This window comes from Copadichromis virginalis, linkage group LG14, assembly GCF_057382275.1.
Source record: "Copadichromis virginalis isolate Kocher_CV1m ecotype Utaka linkage group LG14, C_Virginalis_male_GT1.1, whole genome shotgun sequence".
NCBI lineage: Eukaryota > Metazoa > Chordata > Actinopteri > Cichliformes > Cichlidae > Copadichromis > Copadichromis virginalis.
This window is the reverse complement of record NC_140631.1, coordinates 25,455,963-25,473,569: the sequence shown is the minus strand read 5'-3', so window position 1 is coordinate 25,473,569 and position 17,607 is coordinate 25,455,963. Positions and strand designations below refer to the sequence as shown.

General features: G+C 39.3%; 1 protein-coding gene across 1 annotated transcript in view; it reads right to left on the bottom strand.

Moving 5' to 3' along the window:
• dscaml1 (Down syndrome cell adhesion molecule like 1) overlaps positions 1 to 17,607 on the bottom strand; it is a 99,390-nt gene that overhangs the window by 65,081 nt on the left and 16,702 nt on the right. Inside the window, exon 3 of the mRNA XM_085430126.1 lies at positions 13,874 to 14,020. Within this exon, the coding sequence (XP_085286252.1) occupies positions 13,874 to 14,020 (147 nt within the window). The remainder of the gene's footprint in view (positions 1 to 13,873; positions 14,021 to 17,607) is intronic.

The window sequence follows — 17,607 nt, the reverse complement described above, 5'->3', positions numbered from 1 at the left end:
TTTCATTTATTTATGTCCTAAGAAAACAGCAGCAACAGCGGTAATGGGGCAAGGCACTTACTGACTGCAGGACTCAATTAACAACCTTATGTTTAGCAACCTTTTTATCTGGCTTAGGAAAACACAATAAAGATTTTATTTTGCAGATAGGGTGTTATCTCCAACGACACTTCGATAGGAGTCACTTAACCTGATACAAATGCGTATTTTTAACCAACTTTTACATTTTAATTTTATTCATTTGAGAGAAAATGTTTAAACTGTTACTGAAGATTTAATTTTCTTCATTGGTCACTTGAAAAGAAACAGAAGAAAACGCGATGCAGCAATGTACTTCTCTGTATGAAGCAGAATTCTTTCAAATCTTTTGTGGTGGGTAAAATATGCTTGTTCTGGTTCAGTCTGAATTACAGAAAAATTGGGGCTCTGACATTGGTTTTGAACCACTATTAATTAGTTATGTCAGTGTGTCCAGGCTACTCTTCCACAATGCTCTTTCACAGTTTATGCATTGATGTTATTGTGAATTAAATATTATTATAAATAGAGAACTGCTTAATAATATTCCGATATTGTGAACTAAAGATAGGCTTAATTAAATGCCTTTAGATAGCTACAGCTTGAGGTTACATGAAAGTTTATGCCGTTTCCATAGCAACAGAAACTAACCTGAATCCAGGATGCCAGGCATCAGAGCAGCAGTTACTTGGCTAATCTGCACCTAACTACTTGTGCAAACACACTGTGTATGCACATGGTGGTTTTAAAAATGTGTGTTTTAAAAATAACAGCAATCACATTTTTGCATGTTATACATTATCCTGCACTTAAAAAACTGAACAGAATTTATTGCATGCCCAGTAAAGTGATGTCAAGTTCCACTTATACCCACACCCTCTAGGGTGATACCAAATGAATTGGGGGATCAGTTTATCAGGTCAGTGTATCAGGCGGATAGAACTGAATATACTGTTTTCAACATACATTCCATAGTGCCACATGACTACAGTCTATATAAGCTGCCACAGCATGAAGATACGTTAATGTTAATAACTGTGTAATAAACATGAAACTCTTTTTTTTTTGTTTTCTCATCTGTCCTATAGCTGATTACTCTATCATTCCCACCTATGTTAGTCTAAAATTGCAAAAAAAAAAAAAAAAGATGGGTAATGAGAAAGAATTGTAGGTATAAGGGACCAATAGACATCTTTTTTCCAGTCAACAGAAATAAACAAGGCATTCACTTGTCAGCCTGCAGGAAAAGGGAACACTGTTTATGCAGAGGAAAAGAGACATGCTTACACAGATGCACACACACAAAGCAAATCGGGGGATGCTGGGGATGGATGCCATTGGCGAGTGAGAGTGCTTAAGTCAAAATCTCTCTCTACAGTGTTGACATTGCAAGAACCGCCTGATATGTAGCCTTGGCAGGTTTAAGTCACAACAGTGTCATTAACTTCCTGGTTTTCCAAAATTGCACATATACTCTTAAAAGGCCAAAAAGTTAAGACCACTGCCCAGAAAGACTAAAAAAATCAAACTTCTAAAGTTTTTCACTTGGACACCAAACACAGTTTTAAAGCAGCTGTGTTTTTCTTAGGATACATGTTTTGGAGGAATGTAAACGCAAAAACAAGTTTGTCGCCCACAGGTTGTTTTCCTTCCTTTCTTTCTTTTTACCAGCTTTTACAGTTTTTTACAGCCGCTAGGACACATTTCCCAATACTTAGGTCACTTTTGCAAAACACTTCACACAATCCTCCTAACTGACCGTCAGCTTGGCAAAGCAGTTCATTTCACTTTCAAAATGCACTACAACTACCAAAACACTTTATTCAGGTCTCAAATAAACTCATTCTTCCAGAACACTAGCAAAGGTTGACAGCCGACAAACACACTTTGTCACCCACAAAACAATGACCTAAAAAACACTAACAACATGTAGCATTACACAGTGTTTTCTTGTGTAAAACAAGGACACATCTCTGTTTATAATTTCAATATATGTTACTGGAATGAATCAGACATCATGCAGAATTCGTTAATATTTGTTTATGTATTTTTATTTTTTTGCACTAAGTAATCCCAAAATACAAGAATTTGTATACACACCATCCACTGATACACATACAATAGTAATGCTAATCTACTTGGTCTTCTCCATTTGGCCACAGGTTCTCATCCACATCACATCTCATGTCATCTAGGGCAATACACCTAGGAAATAATCTTCTGGCTGCCAGAATTGAAGGAGTTGAAAAATTGAAGGAGTAACACCTGTGTAGATGTTCATCTACAATGAGAATAAGCTGTGGCTGGTTAAACTGCATTTTTAGATTTAAAATATGTTTCAATAAAATATTGCTGTTGCATTTTGCTGTCTTTTTAAGTTTTGCATTGTGTTATTGTTTTGGCCATAAGTTTAACAGTTTTGAAAACAGTATGTAAGCACATGCAAAATGTCCTGTACGTACAAAGATTTTTGGCAGTTGTTGTGTCTGAGTGAGAAAATAATTCATGAAATTTGAGAGATGTAGTCATTGAATGCATTTTGTGCCAAAACAATGATAACTGATCCTCAGTTTAGCCCACATAGACTTCTGTTGTGCTCACTGTGTGAGGAGTTTTGCAAAAGTGACCTAAGTATTGAGAAATGTGTCCTAGCGTCTGTAAAAAACTGTAATGTTGTATTTGTACGCAAGCAATTGTAGCTACAATAGAAAACAATATGTTTTATTTTGTAGAGAGGCTGCATCTGACACATCATTCATTTTCAACTTGGCTGCAGAGATGTAGTCAACAAGGATGAATGAGCTGTAGTGTGAGCACTCAACTGTCAATCTGTGCTCATACACAAGAGCTTTGTCCACAAGTGTGGGTGGGGGAGTGTGTGTGTGTGTGTGTGTGTGTGTGTGTGTAAAACTGACTCCAGAGAGAATGTACCAAGGCTAAAATGACTTTCAACTGAAATGTATATGAGATTCAAATTACATTCTCTTTTTCCACTATACTCTCGCTTCCCGCACTCCTCTCACCCTTTCTTTGTCTTCTGGGAGCCTTAGTCAGCTAAGCTTAGATGTAAAAAGATTGCCTTCTTTCTCTTGCTCTCTCACACACCAAAACACACATTCTTTGTCAGAGGGCAGCTGGATATAGGAATAGTATTGAAAGACAAAATATAGTCAGGTTATAAGAAAGCTTCCTTTAAAAAATGGCCTTCACTATGGCAGCGTGTTTCTCCGTGCTGCATTCAGTGACAACTGGTAAGTGAAAGTTTCCAGTGTCTAGGAAAATTCAAAGAAAAAAAGTTCAATGTAATGCTCTTTCTAAGTCCTGATGTTATTCCACATAATGGAATCTTGGACAATAAAAATAAAGTAGAGCTTCTCTACGTATGAGTTCGGCTGAATGATAATTAATTTAGTCCTTTAGCTCACTTGAAACTGTGGCTGTATTGTCATAATTGATGCAAGCTCTCACTACTAGCTTAACATTGTTAACTTTACTTCATGCGCAACAAAGCAAACCTGGAGGCGGCAAGGTTTTTCTTCTGGCTTTGTGCATTGAACACCTGGAGGTTGAAAAGGACACAATTTTGAGTTGTGATTTCCCACCTACAAAATGTGTCACTGCATTGAAAAACAGATGAGAACGTTCTTTTGACTTGGCATAAAGTCTAAGCCAAGTCAAAAGCTGTTTCAGTGACTGCTCAGACAGTCGTTGTCCAAGAGAAAAACATTGCTCACAAAACACCACAAAATTGCAAAATTTGCCAAAAAATAAAACATGAGAAGAGGCTACATTCATTTTGGCACCACAATTGTTGGCTAGATGAAGCATGAAACATGAAATATGATAGTGTCCACAACTTCAGCATAGCGTAGGCTGAAATACAAGGGCATGGTGTCGGCCGTGAGCTGCTAATACACCTGGGCTGCTACTATAGATGGTGCTGCGAATGCAAGTTTGTAAACCAAAGCACTAAAACAGAAACTTAAGGCTTAGCCTAAACTTTGTCTCTGTTCTGTCACTTTAACACAATAAAACTCAGGAGTTTTGTTTGAAAAATCAGATACACCCATTACAGTAAAGACAAATTAAGCAGAATGACTTCTAAGAAACGCATAAACATTTCCAAATATCTGCACAACACTGCAATCGTGTATTCCCATTAACTGGGGGTGAATTCTGGGGAGGACTGGGTTCTGTTTTGGGGACTTAGTAGAAGTTTTAATGACTTTATGTTATGGATAAATCATTATATTTGAATAAGGTGCATTTTTAACTTTTTTAAAAGTGGATTTTTAAAACAAAATGTTTAATTTTGTTTGTTGACCACACCAAAAATTGGATTATTAATAGCAGTATCCTTTATTTAGTTTGGGTGCTTATAAATGAAAAAGCAAAAAGTTGGAGGATTCCTCCAAAGACATTTGAAACTCACATTTCTGTTTTCAAACAATGTCCCCAGTGAGTGAGAGGAACAAAAACCCAGATTGCCCTGGGCATCGTAAAACAATGGCTATGCACATGAACAAAACAGACAAAAAACAAAATGGAAAGAAGAAAAAAAACAGGCTGCACTTTCAAAATACCAACAGCTAAGGTACAGAAAGTGAGCGCAGAGAAAATAGGTAGGTGAGGGAAGAATAGGAAGAGGGCAGACACACTGAAAATAGCAGAATGTGAAGAAAAATAATGATGCAAAACAAGAGGCGATCAAGTGGGCCTGATAAGCGCTTCAGAGGAATAAATGTCAAGTCAAGCAGTAAGAGAACCCTAGGAGGCAGAGGTAAAACAGAAAGTGAGAAAGAAAGAGTGCATTTATGACACAAACAAACCAGATATGGAAACATGAAGGGCAGATGTGAATCGGTCTATAATGGATCTGAGCTGCTTGCACCACTTTGTTGCTGCAGCTAAATTAAAATACGAACCGAAAACTTGAAAAAAAAAAAAGGTATTGACAAAAAAACAACAACAACACCAACTCTAAATGTGTTATACTCCACCGACTTCTATGAGCTATTGATGTGTGTGCGCTGATACGGAGGCATATGTCTTATGGGAGTCCTCAGGCCATCTCATAGATCCCAGAGAGCTCATTGATTAGCTATTAATAAAACACAGAGATGGCACTGCTGACAAGGGAGATCAGTGGGCTCACACACATGCGCTCATGTACTTACACACACACAGGCAGATGCACATCTGAATTTAACAGATATGACAGAGGTTATGTGAGGTTAGAGGGAAAGAGTGGGAAGGGCGGGAAAGTCCAGAAATCCAATAAAAATGGCAAGTGTCAGAAAGGGTAAAATAAAAATTGAGAAGGACTAAAAAAAAAGGAAGTGCAGGTCAAATGTGCAAACCTGTTTCACCTGTCTTCTTATTCTACGGCTATCTCGCTGTCCTTTTACTTTGAAGCACTCTGTCTCTCCCTTACTGCCTCTGCTTGTGTCCACTGTGGGCTGCGTGTCATGGGTCTGTCGGCTGTCGCCATCCTGACTTTGATTAACTGTGATCTTTCAGCCCAAAGAAAAGAAGTGGATCCAGAAAAGTGAGAAGAGTGCCAGAGGCAGACAAAGAGAGGTAAGAGGAGGAGCTCCTCAAGCAGATGGACACGACGCTGGTCAGACCAAGACGTGTTCCAGAGAGAGAAAGAGACTGGAAGGACAAAGAAATAGAGAGCAATGCATCAAGCAGAACACATTTTCATCTCTTTTCTGCTTTATTTGCTTCAATTTTCATCCATTTTGTTCCTGGTCCAACACCCCTCTGCTTTCCTCCTCCTCCTCTTCCTCTTCAGCTACCCTGCCTCCTTGCACCCTCCCGCTCTCTTCTCCTAGCATGTACATCTTCAGGTCATGGGTCATTAAGTCAGCTCCAGCGGGGATGTGTTGGAACAGGATATCTCTCATATTGCCCTGCCCCCAGCGCACTACTAAAAACACAAATACACAGAAACACATGCATGTCTACAACTACAGATGCACATAGGAATGCTCTGTTTTCTTTCTTTTCCTTTGCTTATGTAGCCTTTTCTTTAACACAAATGTAACAACTAGACACATTTTTCGACCTGCCGACACTCAACTTCAGCATTATCTGCTGCGATTACAGTCGTCAAAGTCATCATATTCTTGACTCCGAATGAAACATTTTCAGTGTTTAATGGCAACACTGCACTCTGTACACAGCAGGGCTGAACTGAAAATGATCAATAATGATAAAGCCTCACATTTTATCATTAACCAATTTGTCCACAAATGGCAGAAAATTGTCACAACATCACAACTTCTAAAAGTCGACAATGATGCAAAGAAGAAGCAAATCGTCTTCTATAAAACCTGTTAGGAATTTGTGGTATTTTCATTTTTTCTCAAGAATGACTTAAACCATTAATCAATTAATTCCAAATCGTTTTTTTTTCCTTTAGTTTAATCAGCTGGTGGTGTTTATGGAAGCTTATTTCGGCCATTAAAAAAGAAAAACCTGAATTTTCAATTATTCTCTCCAAATTTTGACTTACTTGAAATTTCAAGTTATTTTAGTTAGTTGAAATTTTAAGATAATAGCTTGAAATGTTTACTTAAAACATGCTTCTGTATGGTTTCACCAATCATACACTATTTGATTTTTTGAAGAAAACAATAAATATTGGCCCACAGCACAGTTTTTTTTCCTAACTTTAAACAGTTCCAGCTCATGTTTTCTCACCTACTTAAGAGTGCAGTTCAACCATTTGAAGCCAATACATGATGCAGTTCTCTTTTTTCAAATAAAGGTGAAATAAGTAACTCGTGTCAAACACAAACTATGGTGTTTGCCTACTTAAAATGAGCAGCAGACCAACTTAAGCAAAGGTCACACAAAGTGAATTCACCCTACAGCTTAAGCACATGTGACAAACACTGTCACTGCAAATTCCTGGTTGCAGATTCCAACGCACGCACTTACACACACACACACACACACACACACACACACACACACACACACCCAGCACACACACACATACACACACAAATGTGCATACAAGTGCAGCTCTTCACCATGGTTTTTGTGCACTGTCAAACAACATTAGATCGCAAGGAGGTGTCAGTGGGATAATTAGAATAACACATCCACTGCATTCTTCATTATGTGTGTCATCTTCACTTACTGGCTCTGCTTCCTCATTGACACCACCCATACTCCCACCCCTGACAAACACACACAATCCTAACCAATCTTACAAGTGACATGCTTTTTTAGGCAAGTTATGCTCCCCATTAGTGATGATCTGAGGTAAAAATCAAATTGTCTGAACCTCTATCATGTATTTTTTCCCCTAATTAGCTTCTTGGGATGGAAGAGGAGGAGAAAGGCAGCAGCGATATAAAATTTAAAGCTCCGGCGTCACTACTTGAGGAAGAAGTTGTTGGCGAGATCACGGTGGGTGATGAGTAATGCTCTGACGTTGGCTCTGCAATTGGCACAATATCTGACAGCAATTCTGTCTGCTGGCATGTACCTAGTCAGTATTGTAAGGATATACGTGGAAAGATCCAGGGCACGTATCCAGTCAGTCATAAATATGCAAACCTCATGGGAGGTAGATCTGCAACAAAGCCTATATAACAAGAAACATACAGTGTAACATGAAAGGCACACCGGTCAACAGGTCACAAAAACACACACACACACACACACACGGATGCATGAGAAATTCGCGTGAATGTGCTTCTGAACACCTTGTGCTTAATGAATAACTAACTAGCTGAGAGAAAAAGGGAGCCATCTTCTCTGAGTAACGCCAAATGAATTCGCCGAAGCGCTATGCAAATGTTCCCTGGGCTAACGAGACTGCCTGCATGATTGGAGTGCCATTGAAATTCTCCTCGTGCACAACCCTCTCTCACTTCCTACCTCCCTCTCTCCCTCCTTCAACCTCCCTCCATCTCTCCCGCCATTTCAATCTCTATGCAGAACATCCATGTTCCTGAGCATGTACTTTCTATCTATCTATCTATCTATCTATCTATCTATCTATCTATCTATCTATCTATCTATCTATCTATCTATCTATCTATCTATCTATCTATCTATCTGAAATCTACAAAATAGAATTTCTTTTCAATATTCAAATCATGTTATCCACAAAGACAAACACAGCGGCCCTATCAGTGCCTGGACAGCAGTGAATGCCCCTGTGTCTGACTCTCTTTCTGTCTGTCTCACTGACACAGCTAGCACACACACGCACGCACACACACATGCGCACACAAAGTCCGCTCAAACAGAGCAAGCTCAGAGTCACTCTGCACCTGTTCTCTCTGTAAAACATCCAAACACGAGTGCTGAATAAATAACCCAACCTAACATGCATCACTGCCAGAATCGGACACACACACACACACACACACACACACACACACACACACACACACACACACACACACACACAGCCCATAAATACACATCAATAAGTAAACAGCACCCATTTCCCCTCCACAGTTACCCCCCTGCCTGCCCTCTTCCCCCACCTTTACCCTAGGTATGAATGGTAACCATTCTAAAGACAAACACACATAGATGTGCACCATGTGTGTAATGGTTAATGGTTAGATACTAACAGGAACAAGTAAAGAAAGTCTAAAGAAAAATGAGAAATGGAGGGGAGAGGGGAGGTAGGGGAGCATTAAGTACTTGTCAGATGCATCTTTAATGGTAGGCCCCACTGGCTTTAAAGCCTCTGGCCTTCTCTCCCTCCCTGGGGTGCTGGGGACAGCAGGAAATCTCAGCGCACACACCTCTTTCTTTGTCCATCTGTCCAACCCCTTATATGTCCTCATACACCTACCCACCTCATTCCATCATCCCTGCATCCTATGCCCACTTTCCCATCTGCATAATTTAACATGTCATGCTTTTGTGCCACTTTGTCTCTCTCTTTTTCTGCCTATTCTGCCATTTTTCAGCCTATCTGTTGTTCACTTTCAGGCCTGATGGAGTGGAAGAAAAAAAGACGATGCTTTGTCACTTCACTATTTCCTAATAAGTGCCTCTAGAAAAGAAGGGCGGGAGAGGGATAAAGTTAAAAGTGGAAAGACAGAGGGGTGGGAAGAGTACAGGTCCTCTGCGGAGTGGCTACAAAATGGAGACTGGGACAGAAGCTACTGCAGCTGTGGTGACGCTACACTTCACAGAGAGAGAGGCAGTGTGTGTGAAAGAGAAGGGGGATTAAACAGCCTCAATCAATGCAAAAAAAACACAGACGTCACACTTTTCCACACCCTCTTCACCCTCGATGTTTACGCTTTCTGTTGTTATCTCCCGCGATATCAACTAATCAATCACTTAGTATTGTTCTGTGACTCTATTTGCTTGTTCAATCTATTACAATTTTCAAAAATATTGTAACATTGCAAGTGTCTTCTTTCTCATACGAATAAAGATTGTTCTTTAAGAAGCCATACATTGTTTAAGATAAACGAAAACAACTTAATTGTGTGTGTTAATCTCTTTATCCCTTACCCTGGTTTAATGCTGTAATATGACTCACAATGTTCTCATTAACATTTAATGAAGCATGCTACTCAGATGCCACCTGAATAGTTCATTCAACCACAGTATGTAAATGTGTAATTCAAATAAGCTGTAGTTTCTTTGGCTCTAATGAAGCAAGCACATTATATCTAAGTGTGTACAGTTTGCAGAACTGACTCAGCTGCCTCACAAAAGAAAGGAACATTAAAAAGACTACACTGACTTCATGTGTAGCTATTACATAAAATAAAGACCATTCCTGTAAATGTCTTTTGGCAAACTTTGATATTTCTATTTTAACTTCAGTATTTTAGTAAAGGAAGAGGGCAGACACACTGAAAACAGCAGAATGTGAAGAAAAATAATGATGCAAAACAAGAGGCGATCAAGTGGGCCTGATAAGCACTTGAGAGGAATAAATGTCAAGTCAAGCAGTAAGAGAACCCTAGGAGGCAGAGGTAAAACAGAAAGTGAGAAAGAGAAAAAGCAGGTCTATAAGAAACATAAAATCCTGAAGTTTGGGGTTATGTCTACATCATGGTCCAATCACAGATGCTGATGATATTGTTGAATGTGTTGCTTACTTTTGGACATTTCCTTTCCCACAAATACAATTAAACCCATGGCAATCATTTATTAAAATTAAGATTAAAATTAACATCCAAGTCAGCACATTGCATTTTTGTTTCCTTGGCCCTTTCGAGTGCTGCAACAAGTGTTATGCCCCTGACACAAGCCTGATGTAGAAATCAGGGACACATTCTGGGATTATAGGAAAACATGCACAAGTGAGAAAATACATATAGTTACAGGATGGCAGGAGAAAAACTGATCATCTTTCAAAGGAAAAGTATGATCACACCATATAAAACCCAAGCTTTTACAGTGCAAACGTGTAAAACTTTGCCATGCATTTCCAAAATACTTAAAGTAAACTGACATATGCTTGACAATTCTGCTGTACGGTTTTAGGTCAGTTATTAGCTATTCTCGATAACAATACATGCATAATATGTATCCAAGGTGTGTTTGCAACTGAACCTCTAACGACCAATCATCTTTAAGCGGGGTTTGATTGCATGCAGGTAGAGAGCAAAATTTACACAGCTTTGTTAATGTACCTGCATTCATAAACTCTGCTGGACAGATTAGGAAGTGTTGGCTCAAATATCTGCCTTCTACACTGGAAGCTCCTAGATATTGGCTGTTGTCCCTGTTAACAGAGTGGCCAACAGGTTTATTATAATAATATATATATCACACAGGCACATAGTGTCACCGACAAGTCACACACAGTGCTTCATCATCCTAATCCAGACCATGGATGATGGACTATACAGTTTGCAATGCAGGAAATAAAGAAAGAAAGATGCTACATATGCTGATATGTCCTCTGTATGTGTGTGCGTGCGTGCACATGTGTGAGTATGGTGGAGATGAACCGTGGTGATGCACTTATAAAAATCAGGCAGCGATGCATCCTCACACCTTCCTCATTTCGCACCCGTTACCATGGCGACCAGATAAAACTCACAATGTTTTAAGCTCCAACTGGAGGAGGAGAGCGATACTAACAAAGTGACACGCAAACACTCACACATACACACGGATGAAGTTCCTTCGTACACATCGCTGTCAGAGCATACTCTTTCAGTTCCCTAACTGACAAGCAAACAAATGTTAATTTTCTAACCGACAGCAACACCAGCAAACCATCAATTAAAGGGAGAGGCATGGCTAGATAGAGAAGTAGCACGAGAAGGGGAGGAATATGACAAGGGAGTAAAATCCACGATAGCCAGTCAACACGCAAAGCTTCGCACTGTTTGACTGTCTGCCTGTCTATCTATCTGTCTACTCCCCCATAAATCGCTCCACGAACAGGCCTCAACGCAAACAGATTTGGCTGTCAAATAGTGACATGACACCCAGGCAGGGTCGTCTCACAGTGAGGCCAGCTGTCAGCAAACACCCTCCTGCCTCTTCATCAAAGCCCATTCAAACTTAGCTTTATTGACCAACACAGCCGTCTGTTTGACATGTATCATCCTGTCAAGCCAATACCTTGGCATACAGTGTCCCTAATAAATGGCAAACCACTAGAGCATCTCGAGCGCTATCGAAAGACTGAAAGCTGTACATGCTACCAGGAGCTGATAGATGAAGTGGATGGATAGATGGATGAGGTGTATGGTGGAGTGCAAGTGGGGTAGGTGGGGCCCGCACATGGATCCTCTGTGTCTCTGTTTGTGTGTGTGTGTGTGTGTGTGTGTGTGTGTGTGTGTGTGTGTGTGTGTGTGGTTATGATGCTGACACGGGCCACCAGTCTGTACCAGGGTTGAGGAGGAGGCATCAAGCCAAAGATGGACAGAAAGAAGAAGAGATGCACTGTGTCACCAATAAAACGTATTCATCAGGACTGAGAGGAGAAGAAGTAGAGAAGAGAAGGAAGCGAAGGAAAAAGGGAAAACAAATACTCTCAAGTATTTTGAAATGCCAGCTCAGATATTTTGGGATTATATTACTTAGTAAACAATTGGAAAATCAATTAACCATTTTGTTTAAAGATGCCTTATTAGACATCTTCATATGTGCGGAAATGTAAAAGTGACCATTTATAATCATCTAAAAGAATAAGAACAAGAAAAATCCAAGAAGAACAAATATGTGATTGAAAGTTATGATGGTGATCATTGAAATAGTGACAACTGATAACCTGACTGATCATTTCACCTTAAAAATTGTGTTTCAGTTATTGAAAATGAAACAGATTATTGTAGTTCGTGCAGTGATAATTCATTCAAATGGAATCAATGGAATGTATAGTTTGTTTCTTAAAGATTATGGATAACATGAACTGGTCACAGCTGAAAGCTCAAAGAGCTGCTCATTCAAATGTGTGTGTGTGTGTGTGTGTGTGTGTGTGTGTGTGTGTGTGTGTGTGTGTGTGTGTGTGTGTGTGCTTGTCTATATGTGCATGCTTTACCAAAGGCGTCCATCACGCGATCAATAACATACTCCCACTGAGCTCTTGCACACAGCCATGATACAGTGGCTTTAGCAAATACACATACACACACACACACACGCACACAAACACACACACACAGAGCTATGAGTCAAACAGACTGGCCCGGTCTCACCACTCTCACACTGAGGGATCCGTGACAAGAGAGAGGGGAATCCACCAGCAAGCTTTATCGATCCAGACTGGAAACCCCCCTCAGGCCACACACACACACACTTACTATAGTTGTGCTGGATCAATGAGTGCTCCTGTGTGAAGGACAGAGCAATATAGAGAGGCACACAAATACACAGACACCTTTATAGACACACTCACACACAGTGTTGAGAGATGAAACAGGCAGTCTGTATCAGAGAGCAAGATAAGGGGCAGAGAACAATGCGTATCATCTGACCTAAACAGTCTCATCTGACACCCTGCAATTTGCCATTGCTCCATGGAGCAAATGTTAACACTGCAACACAAGCCTGAACACATACTGTAGATACACACGAGTGCCAATGCACAAGCGTAGCAGCACGCAGGAGGCCCATACTGATATTTTCACTCTTCAGTTAGACAGTGAATGATTTGTTTAGAGGATCAGATGAAACAGAGTGAACAACACCAGACATAAGAGAGCCCTAGAGGTGTTGCTGCTCTCTTTTAGGTGACTGTGATAACATCAAATTAGACACACACACACACCCCAGTCCACACACACCCCTCGGTCCTCCTCTTTCTCTCTCTCTCTCTCTCTCTCTTGCTTTCTCACTTTCTCTCTCTCACACAAACACAAATAGCACATGTCTGCTAATGTCTGATTTATCCACAGAACACAGCTCTGAACCACAGCAGTGACAGTGACTGAGCAGCCAGGAATGTGTCAGGCAAAGGCCATTTCATCAGCCTTATTTTTGAATGAATGAGGCATTCTGTCATCTTCTCTCACTGGGACCAGTACCAGCAACACAAATAAACACAAATAGATTGATTATTATTGATAAAGAGAAATCAACAATCACAAGAAAGTCCATTACGTTCTGAAAGCAAACCACATTTAAAAAAACAAACAAACAAACAAACAAAAAAACATCCCTGGATTTAAAGCTTGGACTTCATTTGCAATAACAGAGAAAATTCTTATTTCTCCACCTGCAAATATTCCATTTATGTAGTGGAATGAGATTAGATCATTTGCTTTCCATTATTAACCACAGACACAAACAGAGTGAGCATGAACTTGGAAAATGAACCTGAAGCTTTTGTCTGCAGTCTTAGTTTGGGCTTTTTGATGAATCATTGATTATGAGTGGCTGAATCTCCTACCAGGGACAATGGCGACGGTGTCTTTCTCCCAGGAAACAACGCTGACATACTCCTGGACAGCTGAGGGGATGAGGCACTTGAACACGGCAACATTACCCCGCATGGAGCGCTGGTCGGCCACACGGACTGTGTAGGGCTCCCTGAACACTGGTATGTGAAGAAAAGAGTTGATATTAGTCACTAGATGTACACTGGGTGAGAGTGACAGTGGACACTTCAGTTTAATAAACCTCAATCTGATATTAATACTGATATTTAAAAATGACAGATGAATGCTGATATCATAAATTGGGAGTCTGCACAAACTGTGATATGAGAGGTATAGTTTACTTTTATGCTTTAATTTAATCAAATCTACATCTCTCAAATAGCTTTTTATATACAATTTAGTCCACAAAGGCTGTCAACAGCCCACAAAAGTCTTTATAATGTTTAGTCAAGCAAAGTACCACAGGAGGGCTACCATACAGCCAAATCATAAAAAGATTGGGATACTCTATAATAGAGTTCAGACACGTAAAGGCAATATGTAATTACAATGTAAGAACACAAGGTAAAGATAATCTGATAATAATCTGTTACATTTTCATTGAAAACATTTATTCTTCCTTTTAAATTAAGGAACTAAATTCATAAAATTAAATATATTTGTAATATCATTTGTTGTGTTTCTCTTTACTGTCTACCGTACATACTGGTATTTAGTGTAACATGTTACACAGTAACGTGCTACTGTAATCACATTACACTTTTCAATAACATGTTACTGTATTGCATTAAATTCAGTAATTACATTACATTTGCAATTATGTTGTTATAAAGGTTCTTTCAGTTCTCTACAGGATGCATCAACAGAAACAATAAAAACACCAAACAGGACTTTTTCTTCCTGCACTTGTACTGAAATCCAGAGTAACCATAGTTGTTGTTTTTTTAATTTCCTAATTAGTTTTTTATTTTTATTTTCATTTTTATTTTCATTTTTAATTCCATTTAATTTCATTCAAAGTAATTTTTTAAAATATGTTTAGCCCTATGACAGCTGGGATAGGCTCCGGCAGCCCCCGCGACCCTGAAAAGGATAAGTGGAAGCAAATGGATGGATGGATGTTTAGTTTAATTTAGTTTAGTCTCTTTAATTATTATCTTATAAAGGGCTTATGTCAGAGGTAAGATTTAGGAAAATAAGTATCAATATTAAAATAAAAACACTTAAGTTTTTGAAAGCATTACCTCGTAATCTTGTAAACATCCAGAGTTTCAATAAACACATCCATCAATGTCTCATTGGGAATGTTGTAATAATATTTTTTTTAGCAGACTAACAGATACTAAAACTCACTTCTATTTTGGTTTTCCAAATTCACAATATCATTTCAGTTAATTTGCATTTGTCTTCAAAAGTCTAGTTTTTACTTTTATTTTAGTTAACTGCAATGTTTCTCACATCTAATTGGAGTATCGGAATTTCAGGAGTGGGACCTCTAAACACGCTCCTTCCGGTTGTCATCTAGGTTCCCCCAGTTCTACAAGCTGTTTATTCTCGTTTACGTGCCCCACCCTCCCTCTTTGTTTTCAATTCTTTAACTTCTTCACTTCTATTTAGTGCACGGGGATCTGCCAGGCCCGGGAGCCATCGCCAGTCAAGGCCTTCCCCAAACCGCAGCTCAATTCATGTCCAAGCATTCACCTTTACCTACTAAAACGCTGTCAAACCTAAAATGAGGACGTTGGCCCAGCTGGTGAATTTTAGTTTTTAGGAAAAGGGTGGCAAAGTCTACATCTTTAGAAGTAGAGATTCAGGCATTGCGTTGGTTTTTATTGCCCAAAAAATAAGAATGTAGTAGTAAAAGTACAAACTACATCCAGGAGTCTGTATTTTTACCTGTTCATGTTCCTGCAGGAGAATTGCTGTGATGAACATGGGGACGTCGCTTTCAGATGGTTTTCAACTTTGAATGTAAACACTAAAAGTAAGATTGTATGATTGTCCTTACTAGGATATTGTTTTGCCTCAGTTTATAGAACTGTAGGTAATTATGCGCGACAAATAATATAACAAATTACTTATTTTGGAGATTAATTAAGGTAATGAATACATTTTAAGAAAAGTAACAAGGAATGTGGAACACTGAGCTAACAATGCTGGTGGTGAATACTTTTAGGTATTGGAAATTACAACCTAAAATATATCTTAAATGTGTGGAAATTCTTTATTATAATATTCTTTATTCTCTATTATTCTTTATAGTTGCTCTCTATAGAATCAGAATTCATTAACTGAACTTAAAGGATCATTTTTTTAGTCATTATTATCAAGAATTGGCATTCGGATATAGTGATAGTCCTGATTTTAAGCAGTGGTATAAAAAATAGTAATATATCTAAAACAAACAACAACGAAAAAACACAAATATTTTTTTCAAATACTTTTTTCACATGTTGACAATTCACAGCTGACATCTGTCCTGTTCGACAAATACTTAAAGCAGGGTGAGTAAATAACCTTGTCTGGTGCTCTGTTCAGCCACATTAAGCATGTTTTTCACTGTTCAGCCACAGCTTTAAAAATCACGGGGCGATTGTAAGGAGGACCGACTCGGAGCTGTGTTGAAGGGGATACGTAGCGAGTTGCTGCTGGCCTTTTAAAGAACAACGCCACAGATGCTATGAGACGGCAAAGAGTGGAGGGTTGCACAGAGCCGATGGAACTGTCACATGCAGGCGCCAGGGCATCAAAAACACACCCTCTGCACATGGCATGCAGAGCACTAAACTGTGAATCTGTGCCAGTGTACAGAAAGGATGGTGGCGATTAAGACAGGCTTAATGATGAAAACACTAGCCTGTAGCAATAGCCTGATTGGTGAAAAATGTGAAATGCTGAATCAGAGCATAAATTTTCATTAAATAAATTAAGTGAAATTAAATTAATGGATTATTCTGGTAAGAAGGACAGACAGGTAGTTCAAGGACATGCTAGCTCGAGCGAATAAACAGAGCTGTTTTATAAACTGAACTGTGTGGCCTTGGCTGCTATCTTCATCTCATTTGTTTAAAGGTATGTTGCCAGATTTTTCAACACAGACAATTCACATTGGACACAATTTGACTTGAATAAGACGAACAGAAAAACAAAGTTACAGAAGTCAGAAAGGGTCTCAGAAAGGCTGATATTAGTGAGTGTTTCCAGCAATCTATCAATGCGGGCTCTCTTTAGAAATGAGGGCAGTAATGACTTAACAATGTAAAACACACATACACACAACAGAGGGAGTGGCCCTGCACTCCTATGTGTTCGCTCTCCCCCAGCTCTCCAGTGATATAATTAACGCCTAGCCTGAAGGCCAGTTTCCTTGGTCATTAATAATGCTTTATGCCAGCCGCCACTGTCACTGGAACCCATTGGAACCAAAGCCAGTGTCCTTGTCCAAACGGTGGGGAGTCTTTCACCTTAAAGTTCGATGTTTAATTTCCTGATTCTTTGTCTCACCATGTCTATTTCTTTCACACTAGCCTACTTTATCCATGTTCATCTAATCCTTGGGCCTTGTTAAGGAGTTAAGACTGGGGCAGACTGTGTCAACACCATGGAAATGTCACTTTTTGACATATATATGATCCTGCCAAAAACAGATGATGCATATTGGCTATTGAGCCTTGACACTGACAATTATGGCACTACCATGCCACTTTGGACCTTAATTATGCCTGGTTATTGTTTCTCACTTGGT